At 44.2% G+C, this 20,597-nt stretch overlaps 1 protein-coding gene across 5 annotated transcripts in view; it reads right to left on the bottom strand.

The window, feature by feature from the left end:
- Nucleotides 1–20,597, bottom strand: part of ADAMTS17 (ADAM metallopeptidase with thrombospondin type 1 motif 17) — a 419,938-nt gene that overhangs the window by 76,955 nt on the left and 322,386 nt on the right. For 4 of the 5 annotated variants that reach the window (XM_037832907.1, XM_037832908.1, XM_037832910.1 and 1 more), the window contains 2 exons: nt 16,133–16,213; nt 5,860–6,017 (listed from right to left, as the gene is read on the bottom strand). In XM_037832907.1, coding sequence (XP_037688835.1) covers nt 5,860–6,017; nt 16,133–16,213 — 239 coding nt within the window. The remainder of the gene's footprint in view (nt 1–5,859; nt 6,018–16,132; nt 16,214–20,597) is intronic. The other variant, XM_037832909.1, reaches the window with a different exon arrangement.

Raw genomic sequence — 20,597 nt, 5'->3', positions numbered from 1 at the left:
CTGCTGTATCTGAGTTTTTTTTGTCTTGGCCCAAATGATTCCAGCTTGTGCATTAGCTTTAATAGGCTGATGATTTGTTCAGTTTATGAAACTTTTGGGAAAAGCAGAGAAATAAACTCATCTTAGTGTTTGCTGGACAAAGCAAATTTCACGTGCTAATAGATGATGTTTCTATAAGAATTTTATCTTCCCTTTTGCCTCCTCTTTTTGCCCCTCTGAATAATGCCTTTAAAATCAGACAGAACTCCCAGGAATGAGCCTGGCCCTGGCATTGAGGGACTGAAAATGCCTTCTTGACCAGAAGGGGGAAAAGAAAGGTAACAAAACAAGGTTACAGAGATGGAAGAAGATGGTGGCCTAGAGAGGAGTGGAAGCTAGTTAGTCCCCCTGGAGCAACTAATAAACGCCCAAGAACAACTAGTAAATGATCTGGAATAACTGCTGGGAGACAACACGACTGTCCACACATCATGCACCAATCTGGACTGGGAGGAATGCCTGAGATCGCGGTGTGGAATCTGTGAGTAGAAACTGCGGACCCAAGCTGGGAGACCCCTTCCCCCATGGCATCCTGAACTGCAAAATCTTGCTGTGATAGAGAGCAGCACTCTCTGAACAAGCGAATATACCTCAGTACAGCTCCAACTGGGGTTTTAATTGGCAAACGTGGACTGCTCAATGCAAGCTGCAAATCCCCAACAAGCAGATAGAGGCTTTTAGTGATGACTGACCTTGAAGAGCCAGGGGACTTCTCTGTCCTGGGATGGGAAGCCCAGAGGACCAGGTGCTATCTCTGGCCAGCTGGTGAAACTGGGGACAGTGGACTGGCCCTGAAAGGGAGCTTTCTGTCCCTTTTTCTCTCTCTCAACCTGAGCAGCTCAGTGGAGAAAGCATCAGCCATTTTCAGTTCGTAGTGCTCTGACCCAGACAAGAATGGAGATAGCAGAGTCAGAGAGACAAAGAACCTATTTAAATGCAAATGATAACTCCCTAGGGGGTGCATCTTCCCTAAGAGGAAGGAGGCCTTCCATTCAGAACCAGACCCCAGAGCCTGGGGGAAAAAAGCTAAAACAGAAGTTAAGTGGGCCACACCTCCTTACACCAGTCAGGAGCGACAGGCTGACAGGCACCACCTGCTGGGCAGGTTAGGAAAAGCAGGCTATGTCAATCTTCGACGACACATCCTCAGGGAAACCTGATACTGAATATTATCCCCTTCTGGACCTGAGCCCATTCTGGTCTGGGAAAACCTGATTGGGGTAACCAAGGAAACCAGATGCCTATACAACATAAAACTACAATCTATACTAAGAAAAATGAAGTTATGACCCAGTCAAAGGAACAAACTTACACTTTAACTGAGATACAGGAGTTTAAACAACTAATGCTAAATCAATTCAAAAGATTTAGGGAAGATATGGCAAAAGAGATGAAGCATATAATGAAAACACTGGGTGTACATAAGGTAGAAATCAAAAGTTCGAAAAAACAACTGGCACAATCTATGGAAATGAAAGGCACAACACAAGAGATGAAAGACACAATGGAGACATACAACAGCAGATCTCAAGAGCCAGAAGAAAACACTCAGGAACTGGAGAACAAGACACCTGAAAGCCTACACACAAAAGAACAGATAGGAAAAAGAATGGAAAAATATGAGCAACGTCTCAGGAAATTGAATGACCACATGAAACACATGAATGTACATATCATGGGTGTCGCAGAAGGAGAAGAGAAGGGAAAAGGGGCAGAAGCAATAACAGAGAAAATAACCAATGAAAATTTCCCATCTCTTATGAAAGACATAAAATTATGGATCCAAGAAGCACAGTGTACCCCAAACAGAATAAATCTGAATAGGCCTACACCAAGACACTTAACAATCAGATTACCAAACGTCAAAGACAAAGAGAGAATCCTGAAAGCAGCAAGAGAAAAAAGTGATCCATCACACACAAAGGAAGCTTGATAAGACTGTGTGCAGATTCCTCAGCAGAGACCATGGAGGCAAGAAGGAAGTGGTGTGATATATTTAAGATACTGAAAGAGAAAAACCGCCAAACAAGAATCCAATATCCAGCAAAGCTGTCCTTCAAATATGAGGGAGAGCTCAAAATATTTTCTGCCAAACAGACAATGAGAGACTTTGTGAACAAGACACCCGCCCTACAGGAAATACTAAAGGGAGCACTACAGAGTGATAGGAGAAGACAGGAGTGCGTGGTTTGGAACACAATTTTGGGAGATGGTAGCACAGCAATGTAAGTACACTGAACAAAGATAACTATGAATATGATTGAAAGAGGAAGGTTGGGAGCATGTGAGACACCAGAAGAGAGGAGGAAAGATAAAGAATGGGACTGTAACATGGTGAAATCTAGAGTGTTCAACAATGGTGATAAAATGTACAAATATGTTCTTTTATGAGGGAGAACAAGCAAATGTCAACCTTGCAAGGTGTTAAAAATGGGGAGGCATTGGGGGAGGGATGCAATCAACGTAAATTAGAGACTGTAACTAACAGAATCATTGTATTATGCTTCCTTTAATGTAACAAAGGCGATATACCAAGGTAAATGCAGATAAGAAGAGGGGATAGGGGAGGCATGTTAGACACTTGACATTGGTGGTGTTGTCTGACTCTTTACTCTACTTTGATTTAAGGTTACTTTTCCTTTTGCTACTTCCTAGCTCTCATTTTTTTTCCTCTTTCTTTTGCCTCTCTACCTTCTTTGACTCTCCCTCCTGCCTTGTGGAAGAAATGTAGTTGCCCTTATATAGATAGTGGTGAAGATGGTGAACACATAAATATGTGACCATACAGAGAACCATCGACTGTTTACTTAGGATGGAATGTATGGTGTGTGAACAAGACCATCTTAAAAAAAAATGGGTTGATTACAAAACCTCAAGGGCAATATATACTGAGTGAAATAAGCCAGACACATAAGGACAAATATTGCAGGGTCTCACTGATAAGAACTAATTATAATATGTAAACTCATAGACATGAAATATAAGGTACCAAGATACAGGACGAGGCTTAAGAATGGGGAGTGGTTGCTTAGTATGAGCAGAATGTTCAACTAGGATGAACTTAAATATTTGGAAATGAACAGAGGTGTTGGTAGCGAGATGTGAGAATAACTAACAGTGCCAAACGGCATGTGAATGAGGTGGAAAGGGGAAGCTCAGAGTGATATATGTCACCAGAAGGAAAGTTGGAGGTCAAAAGATGGGAATGTATAAAACTGAATCCTGTGGTGGGCAATGTCCATGACTAACTGTACAAATATTAGAAAACTCTTCCATGAACCAGAACAAATGTATGACAATAGAACTAGAAGTTAATAATAGAGGGGCATATAGGGAAGAAATATATACCTATTGCAAACTATATACTACAGTTAGTAGTGTTTCAATGTTCTTTCATAAACAGTGACAAATGTACTTTACCAACACTAGGAGTCAACAATTGAGGGGGTTTGGTTATGGGAGGATTCGAGTTTCCTTTTCTTTCTTTTTTCTTTTTTTTCTTTTTACATCTTTCACTTTATTTCTTGTCTGGAGTAATAAAAAGTTTCTAAAAATTGAACAAAAATTAAGTGCGGTGATGGATGCACAGCTATATGAGGGTACCAGGGGCAACTGATTGTACACTTTGGATCTTTGGATAATTGTATGGAATCTGAACAATTCCAAAAAAATGTAAAAAAAAAACATTGAAAAAAAATTAATTGTGGTGCTGGATGCACAGCTGTATGATGGTATCATGGGCAATTGATTGTACACTTTGAATATTTGGATAATTGTATACTATGTGAACAATCTCAATTAAAAAAAAAATAAGGTTATAGTGGCTAAGAGATTTCAAATAGAGTCGAGAGGCCATCCTGGAGGTTACTCTTAATGTAAGCTCCAGTTAGATATGCCAAATGCCCACAGTATGCCAAGTCCTAACCAACAGTAGTCTCAAAATACCTAGGTCCTTGTCTGAGACTCTATAAAAGTTTCACTCACTAAGTTTATTTTTCCCAAACTTAAATCCTCCAGAGTGTTCCTATGCCAGGTAAGTCCCAAAACCCAGAGGCAACAGCCTCTTCAAGAGCATCAACCAGAGGTAACTCCCTTCCCCATAATGTTGACACCCCCCTTTTCAGTATGAACAAGTTAGGGTGGTCACTGCCTAGACACCCCTGAAAATGGAGAATATGATTAAAAGAGAGGAAGGGGTAGCAACAGACAGGATAGGAGTTAACAAAGGATTATGAACACTGAATCTTTATATAAATATATATTTTTTTGATGCTAGCATATTAGAATAGCTAGAAGGAAATAACAGAAATGGTGGAACTGTAACCCATAACATTCTTTGAAACTTGCTCTCTAACCACTTGTTAAATCGTACTTTGAAAGTTATCACCTTTCTGTATATATGTGATATTTCACAATAAGGAAATAACTGTAACTGTGGAACTGTAACCCATAACATTCTTTGAAATTACCTATATAACTACTTGTTAAATCGTATTTTGAAAGTTACCACCTTTCTATAGATATGTGATATTTCACAATAAGAAAATACTGGAAATTATGGAACTGTAATCTATAACATTCTTTGAAACCTGCTCTCTAATTACTTGTTAAATCATACTTTGAAAGTTATCACTGTTCTGTGTATATGCTATATTTCACAATAAAAAATGTTAAAAAAAGAAGATCAGAATAGAAAGATTTGTCCTAATGCCTTTGACTGGGAAACAGTCTTACCATAGAGAAATGGCTTACGTACTTGGGTTCCAGGAAACAACTTGCAAGACTGTATTTGCAGGGGATTTAGTGGGCTGAGGACTGCAATGGGAGATTTCTGGACAGCTCATGTTGCTCATGAAAACTGTTCACTTTTGTCTCAGGAGACACTGCAGTGTGGTTAGTGCCACCACGGGCGGCATCTGTGATGGGGACTGGAGCTCACGAGCAGAGCTGGTCTCCTCGTCGGATTCTCTGGGGCATGGGGGAGAGGGAATTGTGGCAGGAGAAATTTTTGGGTGTCACGTAACTTGGATAGCAGCAGGTTGTCAGAGACCACAAATTACCAGGAAAAAAGAACATCCAAGTGGAGTCTTTGGCAGGTAGTGAGGACAAACTGTGCTTCAATTACAGATGCGTAAGCTGCCACAAATCCTGCAGGGACTCAATTGTTATGAGTTATCAGAGAAGCTAGGGGAAAGAACTTGGGGACCCTAAGAAGGAAACAGTGGTATTTCTTTCCCTGGAGATGTTTAAAAGTTTTAAAAGGATGAAGAACCAGAAGCGTTAAGTGGTTTACATGGGCTCCTTGTTGAGACAACAGATAAGAGATCAAGTAAGTAAACACTCAGAACTGAGTTCTCCCTCCTGATTGCCAAATGCTTGTTGCAAGTTGAGTCTGGAAGCTCCAAGTGGAGATACAGACAACACTTCATTTCCAAAGGATAGTTTCCAATGTAGATACAGAGATTGTGGGGGCAGATCTGTGCATCCTGCCATCTGATACAAAACATAGACTCAGAGTGCTGCTGTCTCCTCCAGGAAGCCAATTCTCCCTGGCTGCCAAATGGCTAAACATTTCCTGATGGAGGCAGCTCCCTTTGGAAAAGACAGGCACTCTGCCATAAAGAGTGACTGCGAAGCTTCAAGAGATGAGAATTCTGAAGCATGCAGTGAAAGGGATCTAGGTCAGAAAAGAGTTGGGACTAAGCAGCAAGCAGCCTCGTGCAATGACCAGGAGCCAGAATGTGGCTCTTTCCCCCTCCCCAAGAGCCCAGGGGAGCTGGGAGGCCTCTTTGAGACACAAGAAGAAGCACAGCAAGTTACCATCAAGTGCAGTGGTATTTTGGTTGGTCCTTTGGCAGAAATTTTCTCCCACAGACCCCTTCTAACGTAGCGGAAGGTCGTGCCTGCGATCTGAAAGTCCCCGGGGAGCTCTATCTTCCAGTCACTGTTGATGGATCTCTTGCTGGTGTCTTTGAGAGCTGGAAAGAAAATCAAACACCGGGGAATAAGGGCGGGGGAGGGAGGAAAGGCAGAGAATGCAAACGATCACCGCCCAGTCACATTTGCTGCACTTAGAGAGTAGACGGTTTTCTGTCCGCTGAATTGATTCTATTTTAACGCACCCAAGGCTACGGGACATGCTTTGCCGCCCTAGCGAAAACCATCGATTCATTTTACTGAAGCCTATCCGTGGCTTTTTATGGAGGGCAGGCCACCTCGAACAGCTCTTACGTTGAGCCTCCCATGAGAATAATGTGGACGTTTTCTTCAAGAAACCATTGCTGCTCCATGAGATATTTGTGCTTTGAGACGCGAGCTGCCCCACAGATGGGGCGGGAATGTTCGGCAAAGGTTAGCGCCCGGGGCCCTGGCATGATGGGTTGATAGGACAAGCAGGGCTCCGCGGGCTGGAGGCTGGTGGGTGTGCGCGCACCCACCTGCACTTGGCACACACATGTGGCGGGAGAGTAAGGAGTCAGCATTTTGCTGGTTAGAGCCATAAGCAACAGCTTGGCTTTCCATACAAGCCACATGCATTTATTTTTTATTTGTAGAGTTTGCCAGGGACTCTTTTATGGTAGATTGGAAGTCCATGTCATTCTCAGGGAGAGCATTACGCAGTGAAAAAAAATTTTTTTTTTTTTAAGAAAACTAAATAGAATTAACTCTAGCGTTTAGGAGAAGGTGGCAATGATGAGAGTGATAGCAAGTCTTTATGTCATTTCAAAAAATGAAGCTCCCAGGGCACCCTCAGTCCAATACTCTTACTCTCTGTATGTGTAGCTGGGGGCTTCTGATGCCCCCAAACTTCTCTAAATCACTTTAGGGTGCCTCTCAGTCCACAACCAATGGAATCAGGTTCTACCCCACTCACTCCCTGTTCTCTGATTACTGAGGCCAGAAACAAGATGCCCTCATTTGATAAACATTTTTGAATGAGAGTTGAAACAAAAATAGTGGGTTCGGTTGACCCTGACTCCATCGGCCCTGGACTGGTGTTAGTACCTGGTAGATCTGTCCTGGTCACCCTGTAACCAGTTGGGTGATGCGGGGGGGGGACCCTGGCCTCCACTTCCTGTCTCTAGAACACCATGGACCCAGGGCTTGCTCCTGCCTGGCCCAGCAATCCTGGGAAACTCAGAGGGGCTGCGTGCTCAGATCTCCTTGCTTACAGGACCTGCCAAGAGAAACTGAGAAGCTGGAAGGGCTGCTTTCCAGCCAGCCATGTCTTCCAAGTGGGTTTTAAACCCAGGCTGGTTGTGTACAGTGAGTGATTAAGGGTTACAGGATTCCAGGGAATGCTTAGAAAAGGGAACGCTCAACCTCTTGGAATTGAATGTGTTTCCTTTCAAGAATTTCTGCCTGCTACTGAAATTTCCTGGCTACTAAAAGCAGGTGAGTATGGTATGGGATACCCATCCCTGCTGCTACTTTTTCATCTCTCTACTACCATCTGAAAAACACCATTTAGAGAGCACTTTCTCTGGTTTAGGTCCTTCAAATGCTTTTCCCCATTTAATCTTCCTAACAACTCCATAAGGTCAACGATTATTTCATTCATTTCACAGATGAGGAAATGGAAGCCCAGAGAGGTTAAGTAACTTGCCTAAAGTCACACAACTATGAAGCTGTAGAGTGGAGCCCTGAACCTAAACAGACCAAGCCCAGCGCTCTTGCCACTCGACCAATTTCTAACCCCCATGGTCATTAGGCTATTGCCTCAGTCTAGAATTTTGTGACAGATGCTAAAATGTGAACATATAAGACTTGTTCTCAAAGAGAACACGTTCCAGGCTCTAATTGCTACGGAGTCTCAGGTTCCATGGACTCCTATGACAAGAATGGATCTCACAGATTTCCCAAGTATCTGGGGAACTAATCACCAAGGCTGTCTTTGGTTATGTTAACCACTGGTGAATCCAGTGTGGGATGTACAGATGGTGCACTGTACTGTGCTTAGGTTTGGAATATTGCTTCTTGCACATGTGTACATTTGGATTTTAGAAACCAGTGCAAGCTATGGGAAACAGCAGGCAGGTCCCCTCACCCTCCTCTGAAGGCCTCCTCCATGTGGGGTCTGTATATTCCACTAGGGATGGGGGCTAAAGATACAGCTCCTGCCTTCAGGGAGCTTGCATTTTAGAAGGGGGGCAGGTAAGAAAATGGATAAACATAATACAGTTTGTTAAGACCCACTGTAGAGCTGGGTCCAGGGTCCTGGTTGGGGTGAGGGGTTGGGGGGTAGGTGAAGGCCACCTGAAATAGACACCATTTATGCTGAGATTGGAAGAAAAGTAGAAGAGGCTGCTTGCCAGCGTGGGAGGTGGAGGGGAGGCCTGTAGTTGCTCCTGACCCTTCCAGGACATGGTTCAACTTGCCCAGACCAGTCTCCATGGTGGAGTGGGGTGATGGGGGAAAGGCGTTGCACTGTGGGGGAGAAGTAAGTGGACGGAGATGGAATATGCTTTGCAGGAGGCTAACTGTGAAAAGGAAGAGAGAGATGGAGAGTGGCCACAGAAGGATGGAGAAGGAGGAGGAGGAGGCCTATTAATTACTATTTTTACTAGGACAGAGGACACAAGTTATCTCCAAACTTGGAGTCAGAGAGATGAGCAAATGAACAGTTCCTAGAAGGCTGTAAACTGGCCGCAATCATGCTTGGGCCACCCTGTAGGACCCATTTCCCACACAAAGAGCAGAGATGCTTGGGAGGCTACTATCCGTTTCTACCCAACCACATCTACTGACCCTCACCCAGTTCTGCTGACCTACATCCAATAACCATCTCTCACATCCACAAATGTCACCCACGTCCACTGTCTTCCACATTCCATGCTGTGCCAATTTGGATCTATTATATCTCCCAGAAAAGCCATGTTCTTTAATGCAGTCTTGTGGGGGCAGACTTATTAGTCTTGATTAGGGTGGAACCTTTTGATTGTTTCCTTAGAGATGTGGCCCACTCAACTGTGGGCGAGAACTTGGACTGAATTATTTCCATGGAGATATGGACCCTGCCCATTCAGGGTGGGTCTTGATTAGTTCACTGGACTACTTAAAAGAGTTCAAGAAGCAACACAGGCACTCATGCTGATGTTTTAGAGACGCTTGGACATGCAGACAGAAGGATGTTTGGAGACGCTAAGCTAAGGGATAAAGCCCAAAGTTTGCCCTGGAGAAGCTAAGAGAGGACCCCCAGACACTCAGAAGAGAAATGTCCTGGGAGAAAGAAGTGAGGATGCACAGGAGCTGAGAAAGAATAGTGAAGACAGACACCCAGAGACATTTTGGAGAAAGCCATTTTGAAACACAACCCAGGAGCAAAGGACCAGCAGACGCCAGCCACGTGCCTTCTCAGCTGACAGAGGTGTTCTAGATGCCATTGGCCTCTTTTTATTGAAGGTATCCTCTTGTTGATGCCTTAGTTTGAACACTTTTATGGCCTTAGAACTGTAAATTTATAACCTAATAAATCCCCTTTATAAAAGCCAATCCATTTCTGGTAATAGGCATAATGGCAGCTTTAGCAAACCGGAACACACGCCCTGGACTGAGGCCTTGGGTTTAGACGTCCAAGATCTGACCTCGTTCCTGTTTCATGGCTACCGTGAACATCTGGTGTATGTGTTGTGCTGCCCGACATTGTTTTTCCTTCTTCAAGCAATGGCACCCTAATTTTCCTTTTGGGATATGTTGTTTCTCCAGTCATGTGGAGCTGACACTTAACTCCACCCACCTCCAGGGCTGGGCCCAACACCCAACCGTACACTGAGAGAGTCAATTCCAAGACTTTGGCTCACTTTGGGAAGAAGCAGCTTTGTTTTTTCTGAGGTGCCAGAGACTCAATGGAAGCCTAGATCTGCCAGCTCTTCGGAAGAGGTTCCCAGAGTAAAGTCAACTAGAGATAATAGTATTGCCAAGTCAGAGAGAGACTATTTCCTGTGACATAATTTTAAGCCCCTGGATCCAGCACTACCTGAAGTTGGTGCTCAGCAGTGAGAACTGGGTCTGCCTTTCCCATTTGCCTTTTGGTGTTTTTTTTTTTTTTTCTTTTTCTACATACTAACCATGACAGGGGCACAGTAGGTAGGGAAGGAAAAATATTATTATAGACTCCAAGAAATCACTCCCAGTATCCTAGCTAAACTGTCTTCTGGCCTCTGCTCCAGTCCCAGGCACTATTGCTTCCAATAAGGAGGCTCTTTCTCACCCAGCTTTGTTTGTGGATTTCCTTGGACCTTTCTGCAAGATGTTTTAAAGTGATTTACAGAATTATAAGCTGAAAATTACTCCACCTCCATGCCTAAAGTCAAAGGTCAAGAGTGGGAAGGACTGCAGAAGTGCAAGAGGGCACACCTGCAGATGATTAGAAAATGTTCTGCAGAAACTCCCCAGAGGTGTGGGAACCAGCGTGTGAAACTCAGCCTGCTGCTCAGAGAGACAGAAGAACTAGCTGGAGGGTGAGATTCAGCAGCAAGGGCTACAGAAGACCAGTGTGGAGCCAGCAAGGGCTTGGGGGTTGCTTCTCTCTGGTCTCCAGAGCAGGGTCTCTCTTGCCTACGGGGGATGTGTTGAGAGGGGTAGATGGAGGATGGTCAGGAGAGGATCTGCTAGCTGGGTTGGGTGAGGCCTTGGAGGCATTGCCTGGGGTGGACAAGGAAAAGGGAAATGGGAAGTAAGGACAGCAGGCTGCAGCTGACGGGCTGATCTAGGACAAGGTAAGTGGCTGCATGGGGAGGAACATGCAAAACCTAGAGACCAGTTCTGGGGGAAAAGAGCTCTGATTTATAGCCATTGTTGATTTCCAAGGTGTAAATGCTGTCCCCCTGGCCCATTTCAGGTTAGCATCACAGATCACAGAGTTGGGAAGAGATGAGCACAGTAGACTTTCATAAGCCATGCCACTGCTGCTGAGCTCTCCTTTGATTTCTGAAGAAGCTGTCCTAGCTTTGGAGGGCCTGTCTGAATCTGCTGTGTCAGTGAAATCCCACACCATCACACCTTCACACGGGGCAGGGAATTAACTTTGCGTGCCCAAGGATTGCTCACAGGCATCTTAATAGGGCTACAAGCTTCCTGGCTTTACCACTGCCCCTTGGCCGGCTCTCGAAGCCTTTCCCCAGGACGGTGGGTTTATACATTTCACAGTGAGAGGAAAGAACAGAGGCCAAGTTAAAAGAAGACCAGCAGGTCCAAAAGGTACCAGGATGGCTTTGAGAACTATTTGCTTTGATGTGATGGATTTTGTTAGCAAGATTTAAAACTTGCTGGTTGTCATGGTCCCTGCTAAAAAAGCACAATGTTCTGTGGAATTATAATGTCTTACATGCTTGCAGAAAGGCGAGACTTCAGTCTTTGGGGATATCAAGATTATCTTTAACAGTGAATAAATAGGTTCAACGTAGAGTTCAGTGAAAAAGTGTACTGGGGGGGGTCATATCCACGCCTGAGAGTGGGGAGAGCTGACCCCCTCCTAGTCCATTCTGCGGCAGCCTTGGGGCTCCCCCCCAACACTCCTGCCGTCACGTCTTCAGTGAAGCACCACAGGGAAGATTTGCCGGGAGACGGTGAACGTGAATGAGTTCTTTCCAATGCCCTGTATGTATGCTGCATTCTTTTTCTTAAAAGAAGCCCTCACCCCACTCCCCACCAAGTAAAATGTTTGGGCGCCACATGTTCTTGCCCCCCCAAACCTAGGGCATCAGTGGGTACATTTAAGCTCACATAAGCCTGTGAGTATCCTGAGATGCATTGGTTTGTATTTGAAATTAGATTTTTAGATCCAGAAAAGGACTCTACAGGAGGCTATTAGCATGATTACAAAGGCTTGGATTTTACAGGCAAATAAGAGAGTTAAGACTGAGGGAGTTTCCGGGCAACTCGATTCTGTCTCAACGCCTGAAATTCTCATTTGCTGGTGGGGGAAGGGGGTTTTTTTCACTTGCTGGTTCTGGGCCAGGGGTCTGATGTTTTAAAGCAGCATGCAAACTGCAGCAGGGACTTCTTTTGTGCATTTTGCTTAGGATCCCCTGGAAGCCTCTCAAGAGTGGGAGACTCTCCCCATGGCGTCGAAGGAGCATGGGTGAGCACTTTCCAGAAAATGGCCTGGAATTTGAGGCCACACGCTGAATGCCTCTTTCCACCCCAGCTGTCTTTCTCCCTGTGGATACTCACAGACCCTCCCTGGAGTTCCAGGCACCATGTGAGAAGACCACGATCCATTCCAGGGGATGAGCAGGGGGCGTTCCTGGTATGCTGGAGCACAGCTCCTCTTTCTGGCTGGCTGGAGGCAGGTGGGAGAGGTTTGATGTACCGCGTGCCCTCCTCTGCAGAGAGCTGTGCAGCAGTGGGGCTTCTGCTTGTCTCCCTCCCGCTTTCAACTGGGAGACCTGACCCACAGTCAACCGACTTCTAATCCTGGCCTGGAGCCAGCCCCTTTTATTTCCACTCGGAGTTGCGCCAGCTCTGTTCTCAGCTATGGATACAAACTGCAGAGGCCTTTCCTGTTCCAGGTGGTTTTGAGCAGAAAACCAGCCAGCCAGCTAGCCAGCCAGCGTGGGCTGAAGGAAGGTGGGGTGAAATTCTTCAGGAACTGCTCCCAGCAAATGTGAGAGTGATTGAAAGTTATGCTGGGTTGACTTCCAAAGCACCCAGCCCTGAGTGGAAACGAGGCCTCTTTGAACTAACTTTAGAAACATAACAAGCATGGACCACCTTCAGGCTCACCCTAGATCCTCACGCCAGGCCCTGGAATCCTGGGATTCTGGTTTTTGGATAAGATAAGGGGTTGGAGGGCTGTGGGAGTCTCCCAGGGAGGTCCAGTGCTCCTGGGGAGCTGACGAGGCATCCTGAGGCATCAAGCCCAGCTCCTGGGAATAGAGGTTCACTTCTCTGAAGTCCACACGATCCTGTAGCAGCATAGGGCAGGTTTAACCAAGTGTTCCAATGAAAACTCTTCTCCATCAGTTGAGCTCTGGCTGGGACTGGACTCCTGGGAGCAGTCTGGAAGGCTCCATGGATTGCAGAAGATCAGATTTGGATTCCAGTTCAGTAGTCAGTAGCAATGATGAACTTGGAAACGCTACTGAACCCCTTGGAGCTTCTGTCTCCTCTTCCGTGAAACGACATTTTGGAGTACATTTGGCAGGTTGGGGGTGGGGTGGGGTGTGGATTCCAGATCAGGTCTCTAAATCACAGCAGGAACTCAATGACTGGGAGTTATTAACACTGATGTAACTGTTAATATTTTCCTTGTGGCCTTTAGGCTTTGGGAGCCCAAAGGGATTAATCATGAGAATGAGTTCCTTTGGCTATCACCCACTATTTATTGCTTGATTGGCCCTAAAATGTGTTTCAGTGAAAAGTTCGTTTTTACTCTAGGAATTACAAGGTGAAGAGTGATCTAAAGGATTCTGCCACCCTTTGTCATTCCTATACTGCTACTGAAAGGTGGAGATAAAGTTCCCATTCTAGCCAGGCCCCTGGGGCTAGGGCTGGATGGAAGATTGGCATCGAGAATTCTCAAAAGCCAGGATTCTATGCCAAGGGACTTGTTCCGGTTTGCTAATGCTGCCGGAATGCAAAACACCAGAAATGGATCAGCTTTTATAAAGGGGGTTTATTTGGTTACACAGTTACAGTCTTAAGGTCATAAAGTGTCCAAGTTAACACACCAACAATCAGGTACCTTCACTGGAGGATGGCCAATGGTGTCCGGAAAACCTCTGTTAGCTGGGAAGGCATGTGACTGGTGTCTGCTCCAAAGTTCTGGTTTCAAAATGGCTTTCTCCCAGGACGTTCCTCTCTAGGCTGCAGTTCCTCAAAAATGTCACTCTTAGTTGCTCTTGGGGTGTTTGTCCTCTCTTAGCTTCTCCAGAGCAAAAGTCTGCTTTCAAAGGCCATCTCCAAGATGTCTCTGTAAGCTGAAGCTCCTCTCTCAGCTCCTGTGCATTCTTCAAAGTGTCCCTCTTGGCTGTAGCAAGCCCACTCCTTCTTTCTGAGCTTATATAGTGCTCCAATAAACTAATCAAGGCCCACGCTGAATGGGTGGGGCCATGCCCCCATGGAAATTATCCAATCAGTTATCACCCACAGTTGGGAGAGGCACATCTCCATGGAAACAACCCAATCCAAATGTTCCAACTTAATCAACACTAGTATGTCTGCCCACACAAGACTGCATCAAAGATAATGGTGTTTTGGGGGACATAATACATTCAAACTGGCACAGGACTTATTTGCAGGGGCACCTGCCACCAGTAAGTTGAACTTCGAATTGAGCCAGGTCTTGGAATTCTGGGATCAGGATTTTTGAATAACATGAAGGATCAGAGGCTCCCTCAGCATCCCATGGAGGCCCAGTGTTCCTGGGGAGCATAAATGTCACCCCAAGACAAGGGAGGGTCAATGTATCAGTTGGGAAAAGCAACTTCTGGGTGTGACACTGGGAGATGGGCCTCCTAACCAAACACTGGTGAGGTTGTCCCAATTTCCCAAGGTGGGTGGGGAGCCGGGGGAAAGGTGACTTAGTAAAGAGGCTGTCACCCTGGGGAAGCTGTCAATAGCAGCACAGGCCCTGTCTTAGAAAGCGTGTATAGCCATCGTTCTGGTTGTAGAGTGATGGTTGGGACAGCTGGGGAAGGAGAGGGCCAGGCTGGGCTGGCTGCTCAGAGCCCCAAGGAATCAGAGAGGGTGGTAGCAAGGTGAGGACGCTGTGGAGGGGTGGCAGGGCTGCCCGCAGTCCAGGCAGGGCACACTCAGGGAGCTGCAGTGCTGTGAGCCCTGGTGTGGGGGATGGAAAACAAGAGCTCCCCCTGCTCCCGCCTTTTCCCAAGGCAGGTGTGCAAGGAGTACAAGTCTAAGTGTCTCCCAACTCTTAAATAATGATCGTGGTTTTCACTGTAAACACGGCTATTCGAGATTTGTTTCTTGCACAAAGACCATTTCAACAAGATACTTGGATACTTTTGTACTGTCTACAAAGGAAGGGATGTGGACAGAGGTCATTACAAAAAATCAGTAATAGAAGTTGAAATAAAGGGTTTTGAGGGTAACTTCAGTTTAGCCCAAGTGACTTATTTCTTAAATCTGCACTATCATGTCTGACACTTTTTTTTTTCTCCATCTTGAATAGCACCTTGCAAGAAAGACTGAGGGATTACAACAGGGAAGAAGCTCAGGAGAGGGGCATGGTGAGGCGATCAGCCACTGTCAATGAGAAATTTAGCCTAGCACAGGGACACAGAATGAGGGCTGACCGATGGATAAAGGCTCAGTGCAGGCCTCTATCCCAGTGACCTGGGCATCCCCGGCTGTTTCCCGTGGCAGCATTTGCTTCTTCTGACTCTCATAAAGAACATCTGCACATTCAGCCTAGTGTTCCAGCTGACCTGGTGCTTGCACACCGGGTTGGACGGTGCTGGGGCCACTTGGGAGGCTGGAAGTTGAGCTGAGATGCTCTCAGAGGGTCTTCTTTAGCCAAGAAGGGATTTAACTGAATGATTCTTCTCAGGCTGTAAGCATGCTTCTAAGGTAATGAAGACCATTCTGGAATGGAACCAAACCCTTGCCTAGGAAGACACAGCATTAGTGCCTGGAATCAATGGAGTTGAATGGTAGGAATTTGGGGGACATAGGGCTTCGTGAAAATCAATTTTTTCCTGGGTGTCTGTTGGATTTAGGGCTGTTGCTCTTTTTCCAGCTAAGGAGGCATCCCCAGAGCCACTGAGAGTGCATGAAACTTCCTGCAAGTGAGGAGAAGGGGCCCAGGCTGCTCAGGCTAAGGCTGCTTGGGGTTACTTTGGGTTACTCTTTGCCCGATTTTTTTCAGATAGCAAAGCTTCCCTCCTTCACTCTCTGTCATCTTCCTTCCCATACAAAGCTGATGTTCCCCACCTCCACCTTGGGGGTAGCTGTACTTCCACCAAACATGACAGCACTCTTTGGTCCATTCTGAGTCCTTACAGAGTCAAAATTAGAACAAAGGTATAAGTAATAGTCAGAGAGAATCCTGTAGAACCAAATTACCAGCCTGATTGTCCAAATGACTTCGAAAATCAATTGTGAGCCAAATCTTTTTTTTTGTTTGTTTTACCCAGAAAACTGTGGGCAGGCTTATCCTCCACCACGCGGATCCTCCGAGCTCCTGCGGGAATGACAGCAGCTTCGATGTAACCTGTGGCAACAAGATGACACACGGGTGAAGCACACCTCCATCCTCTGCCAGAGGCCCACGTGGGCCCCCCACCCACATTGACCTCACCGTGCCCCCCATGGTGGTTTCAGAAACCACAGGCTGGAGCAGCTCTGAGGAATCCAAAAGGTTAACCAACAAGGAGGAGCTCTCGTCTATGCCCATACTGCCTGGCTGCCACCTCCCGGAGGGTTTGGGTGAAGGGTGCCCTGGCCACAGTCAACTAATGGAAGTTCCTTCACTCTTGGCTGCATTTTGAACTTTTACAAGTATCCACAGAATGAAAGCAGAAGCTAAGCAACTTGCCCCATGACAAAACTTGCCTTAACACACTGCATTCTGTTGTCTACATCCACTTCCCTTTGGGCATTTTTGCAACTAACACAGTGTACGTTTTTGCCCATTGCCTTGACATTTTCCAAGTAGTGGGAGGCCTCCCAAGGCCACAGCCTTCCTCTGCCCATTCTCTGATGACTCAGGGAGGAAATGAGTGTGCGGGGAGGAAGCCAGCAACTGGCAGATGCTTTGTTAATTGGGCAATTTTATCAATAAATGAGCCCAACATTATGGTGGGATCCTGAAATGCAGGCTGGCAATCATTTTGTTTGGGTTTTCATTTGAGTTTTAGACAAGGGAATTACATGCTTGCATCAGCAATTTGGATGATGCAAATTAGGTTATGATGATGATCTCAAGTGAGATTATGAATCCTACCCAGATGTGGTCATCAGACTCAGCAGAGGAATTTAAAAAAAATAAGAGATTTTTGGGCCCAACCTCCCAGTGGTGATAGAAATATCTACTTTGAGGTGTTTTATTTATTTATTCATTTTCCTACAAGAAAATAACTTAATTTTTATTATAAAAACATTACATTATTATTTAAAAACTTCAAACAACATAAGGGAGGAAAACAAAATTCAAACAACAAAAGGGAGGAAACACTACACCACACTAAGAAAACTACCCCTAAGCAAGTATCATGATGGTGATCACACTTTCCAGTATCTCTTTATGCATATAAACATACACACATCATTTTATGTGAATGGGATATTACATTTGTTTTTAAAAGATTGGGACACTTTAAAATGATGAGATTTTTGCTAGGCAATCCATGCCCAAGGTAAAAAATTCAAAAGTTAAAGAAGGTTATAGTAGAATGTATATTGATCATAAAAGGTTTAATATACAGACTATAGCCAACTTCCTTGCTAAATGCACTTACTATTTCTAATAATTTGTATCTGCTGATGGGGCTTCTATGTAGCTAATTGTATCATCTGCCAATCATCTGCAAATAAGGCAGTTTTATTTCTTCCTTTCTCATCTTTATGCCTTTAATTTCTTCTTCTTTCACTATTCTGGTTGGTACTTTGAACTTATGTAAAATAATATTGTGGGCATCCTTGTCTTATTTGTGATGTTAATAGGTATGCTTCCAAAGTTTTCCCTCTGAAAATGATGTTTGCTGTGGGGATTTGGTTGCTATCATTTATCAGGTTAAGGAAGTTCTCTTTTATCCTAGTTTGTTAAGAGTTTTTAACATGAAGAGGTATTGAAGCTAATTAAATGCATTTCTGAATCTACTGAGATCATCAAATTGTTTTCCTTCTAAACAATACCAAGCTTTCAGAGTAGTTCAACCGTATTCATACTCATTGTGACTTTATGGCATGGTGGTTCCAAATCTTAGTTTCGTCTGTTAAAAAGACACTATTATTTTATAAAGACTATCTTGACTAGTTTCACGTATATGTTTACCATTTTATTCCTCACCATTCTTTCCTGTATCTCAGACTGCCCTTTTGGGATAATTTTTTCTTCTTCCTTAAATCCATTAGCAGCTCTTGAAATGGAGGCCTCTCAGTTGTAAAATCTCCCTGTTTATCTAGAAATGTCTTTATTTTGTTCTCGGTTTTGAGAGATGGTTTTCTTGGGCATTCGATGCCAAATGTGTTGTTATTTTCCTTTAACATTTGAAAGGTATTTATCCACTGTCTTCTGGCTTCCCTCCTTGATGTTAGAAGGCAGGTGGCATCCCATCATTCCTTCTTCAGTGGTCTGTCTGTCTCTCTGGCTGTGAGCTTTGATGTTCTGTAGTTTCACTAGAATGGCTTTAGGCATGGATGTCTCTTTATTCATCCTGCTTCCATTACATTCTGCTTCTTGCATCAGGCCTGTGGATTCATGGTTTTTATCAGTGTCTGTGAGATTCACTGCCCCTAACCTCTTCAAATACTGCCTCATCATTCTTTTGCATCTCTCTTTCCAGGACTCTGAATGGATGTCTGTGATCTTCCATATCTCTTAACTTCTTTTCACATTTCCTACTTACTTTTCTCTCTCTGCTAGCTAGCTACTCCACTGATAATTTTATTTCAACAAAATCGTTTTGTTAGTTCTCACAAGTTCTATCTTTTAAAAAAACCTGGTCTGTTCACTTCTGACAATCTCTTGTTTCATGTTCCCCTTTGTTTTCTTTTTACATCAGCTTTATTGAGGTATGATTTATACACAATAAAATCCACCAGTTTTAAGTGTGCAATTCGATGAACTCTGACCCATGTATGTAACCAAAGAACATTTCCATCCCCTCAGAAAGTGCCCTCCCTGTCCCAGGCAGCACATGCTAATCTTTGTGGCAGCATCCTTTTTTCCTTTAAACATTTTATTCATGACTACTTTACATTCTGTACCTCAGGGCGCCACGATCTGTTATCTTTATGGTTCTACAGCGATTGTTTGGTTAACTTTATGAGTTCATTGTTTGATAGCCATCTTTGAGAATTATACACGGGGAGATTTTTCCTCCAGGTAGAATTACTTCTGAAGATGGAAACCAGGAATGCCTCTCACTGGGGCCATCTCTGCCCTCTTGAGGAGTAGGCTGAGCTGGGAGTCTCAGCTGGTGGGAGAGCCGGGCTCCTGATGGTGGGACGCCATCAGGTCATCTGCCTCCAGTCCATCCCCTCAGCTTCCCACAGATGCAGCTAGGGGTGGGGGGCATGTCCTTGGGATCTCCCCACGTCCTCTGACACCAGCAGCGGCTTAGCATGTGTCCTGTGTAGCATATATAGGATGGCAGGAGGTCACTCAGTTATTTAGCCATAATCCCAGAAGACAAACTCCCAGGTGGGTTTTTACATATATTTACATTTAAATCTTGGCCTCATGTGGAATCCATTTTGGTATAAGGCATACGATAGAAATTCAATATCATTTTTTTTTCATTATGGTTCTGCAGGTATACCAATATTTATTGAATAATCCGTTTTTTATTAACTAAATCCTGGATGTATTTGGGTCTGTTTCTGGACCTTCCGGTTCTTTTCCATTAACATCTCAGTCTTTTACTGAAGTAGTGCCATTTTGCTTTAAATATTGTGGCTTTATAATATGTTTTAATATCTGTGAGTAGTAGTCCACTTTTATCACTCTTCTTTTTTTTTTAAATTTTAAACATATATTTTATTTAACCCAATACATCCCAAATAACATCATTTCAACATGAAATAAATACAAAAATATTAATGAGATATTTTACATTCTTTTTTTCATACTATGTCTTTGACTCTCATGTGTATATTACACTTGGAACACATCTCAATTCAGATGCAAATTTCCATCAGAAATACTTGGTCGGTTTATAGAGTCAATAAACCTTACAGTTGAAGGAGTCGATTCACCTACCCAAGTTGTTTCAAACCTATTTAAAGTTTTCTAATAATTGAATTAAGCAAATATAAATTAACTAAAATTAAATGAAATTAAAAATTCAGTTTCTCAACTGCACTAGCCACATTTCAAATGTTCTTTTCATGTGGCTAATAGATACTATTTGGACCATGTGGTCCTAGCCAAACTGGCTAGGGAATGTATGTTTACCTAGGTCAGAAGAGATGCTCAAGCACTTCTCAGACCTCACTCATAAGGTTTTGACATTTTAACATTCCACAATAACTTTTGTTATTGAAAGATATAAGAATTTCTGCTTGAAGTTTGTTGAGCTTCATCGAACTGTAGGTTTACAGTTTGCATCAAATTTAGAAATTTTGTGTCATTATTTCTTCAATTTTTTTTCTGTCTTGTGCCCTCCCCCAAGTCCCTCCACCCACCCACCCCCAGCCCACCACCACCATTCTGGAACTTCAGACACCATTCAATTACCTCCCTGTTGGGCTGCTTAATATAATCCCATAGCATACTCTTGCTCTGTTGATTTTTGTTTTTCAGTCTTTGTTTCTCTCTGTGTTCTATGTAGGGTAGTTTTGTTTGCTATGGTTTCAAGTTTACTAATCTTTTCTTCTGCAGTGTCTAATCTACTGTTGGTCCCATCCACTGTATTTTGTATTTTTCATTTCAG

The sequence above is a fragment of the Choloepus didactylus genome, chromosome 4 (assembly GCF_015220235.1).
Source record: "Choloepus didactylus isolate mChoDid1 chromosome 4, mChoDid1.pri, whole genome shotgun sequence".
Lineage (NCBI taxonomy): Eukaryota > Metazoa > Chordata > Mammalia > Pilosa > Megalonychidae > Choloepus > Choloepus didactylus.
Note: the sequence above shows the minus strand (reverse complement) of the source record. Positions and strands in the feature narration are given on the sequence as shown.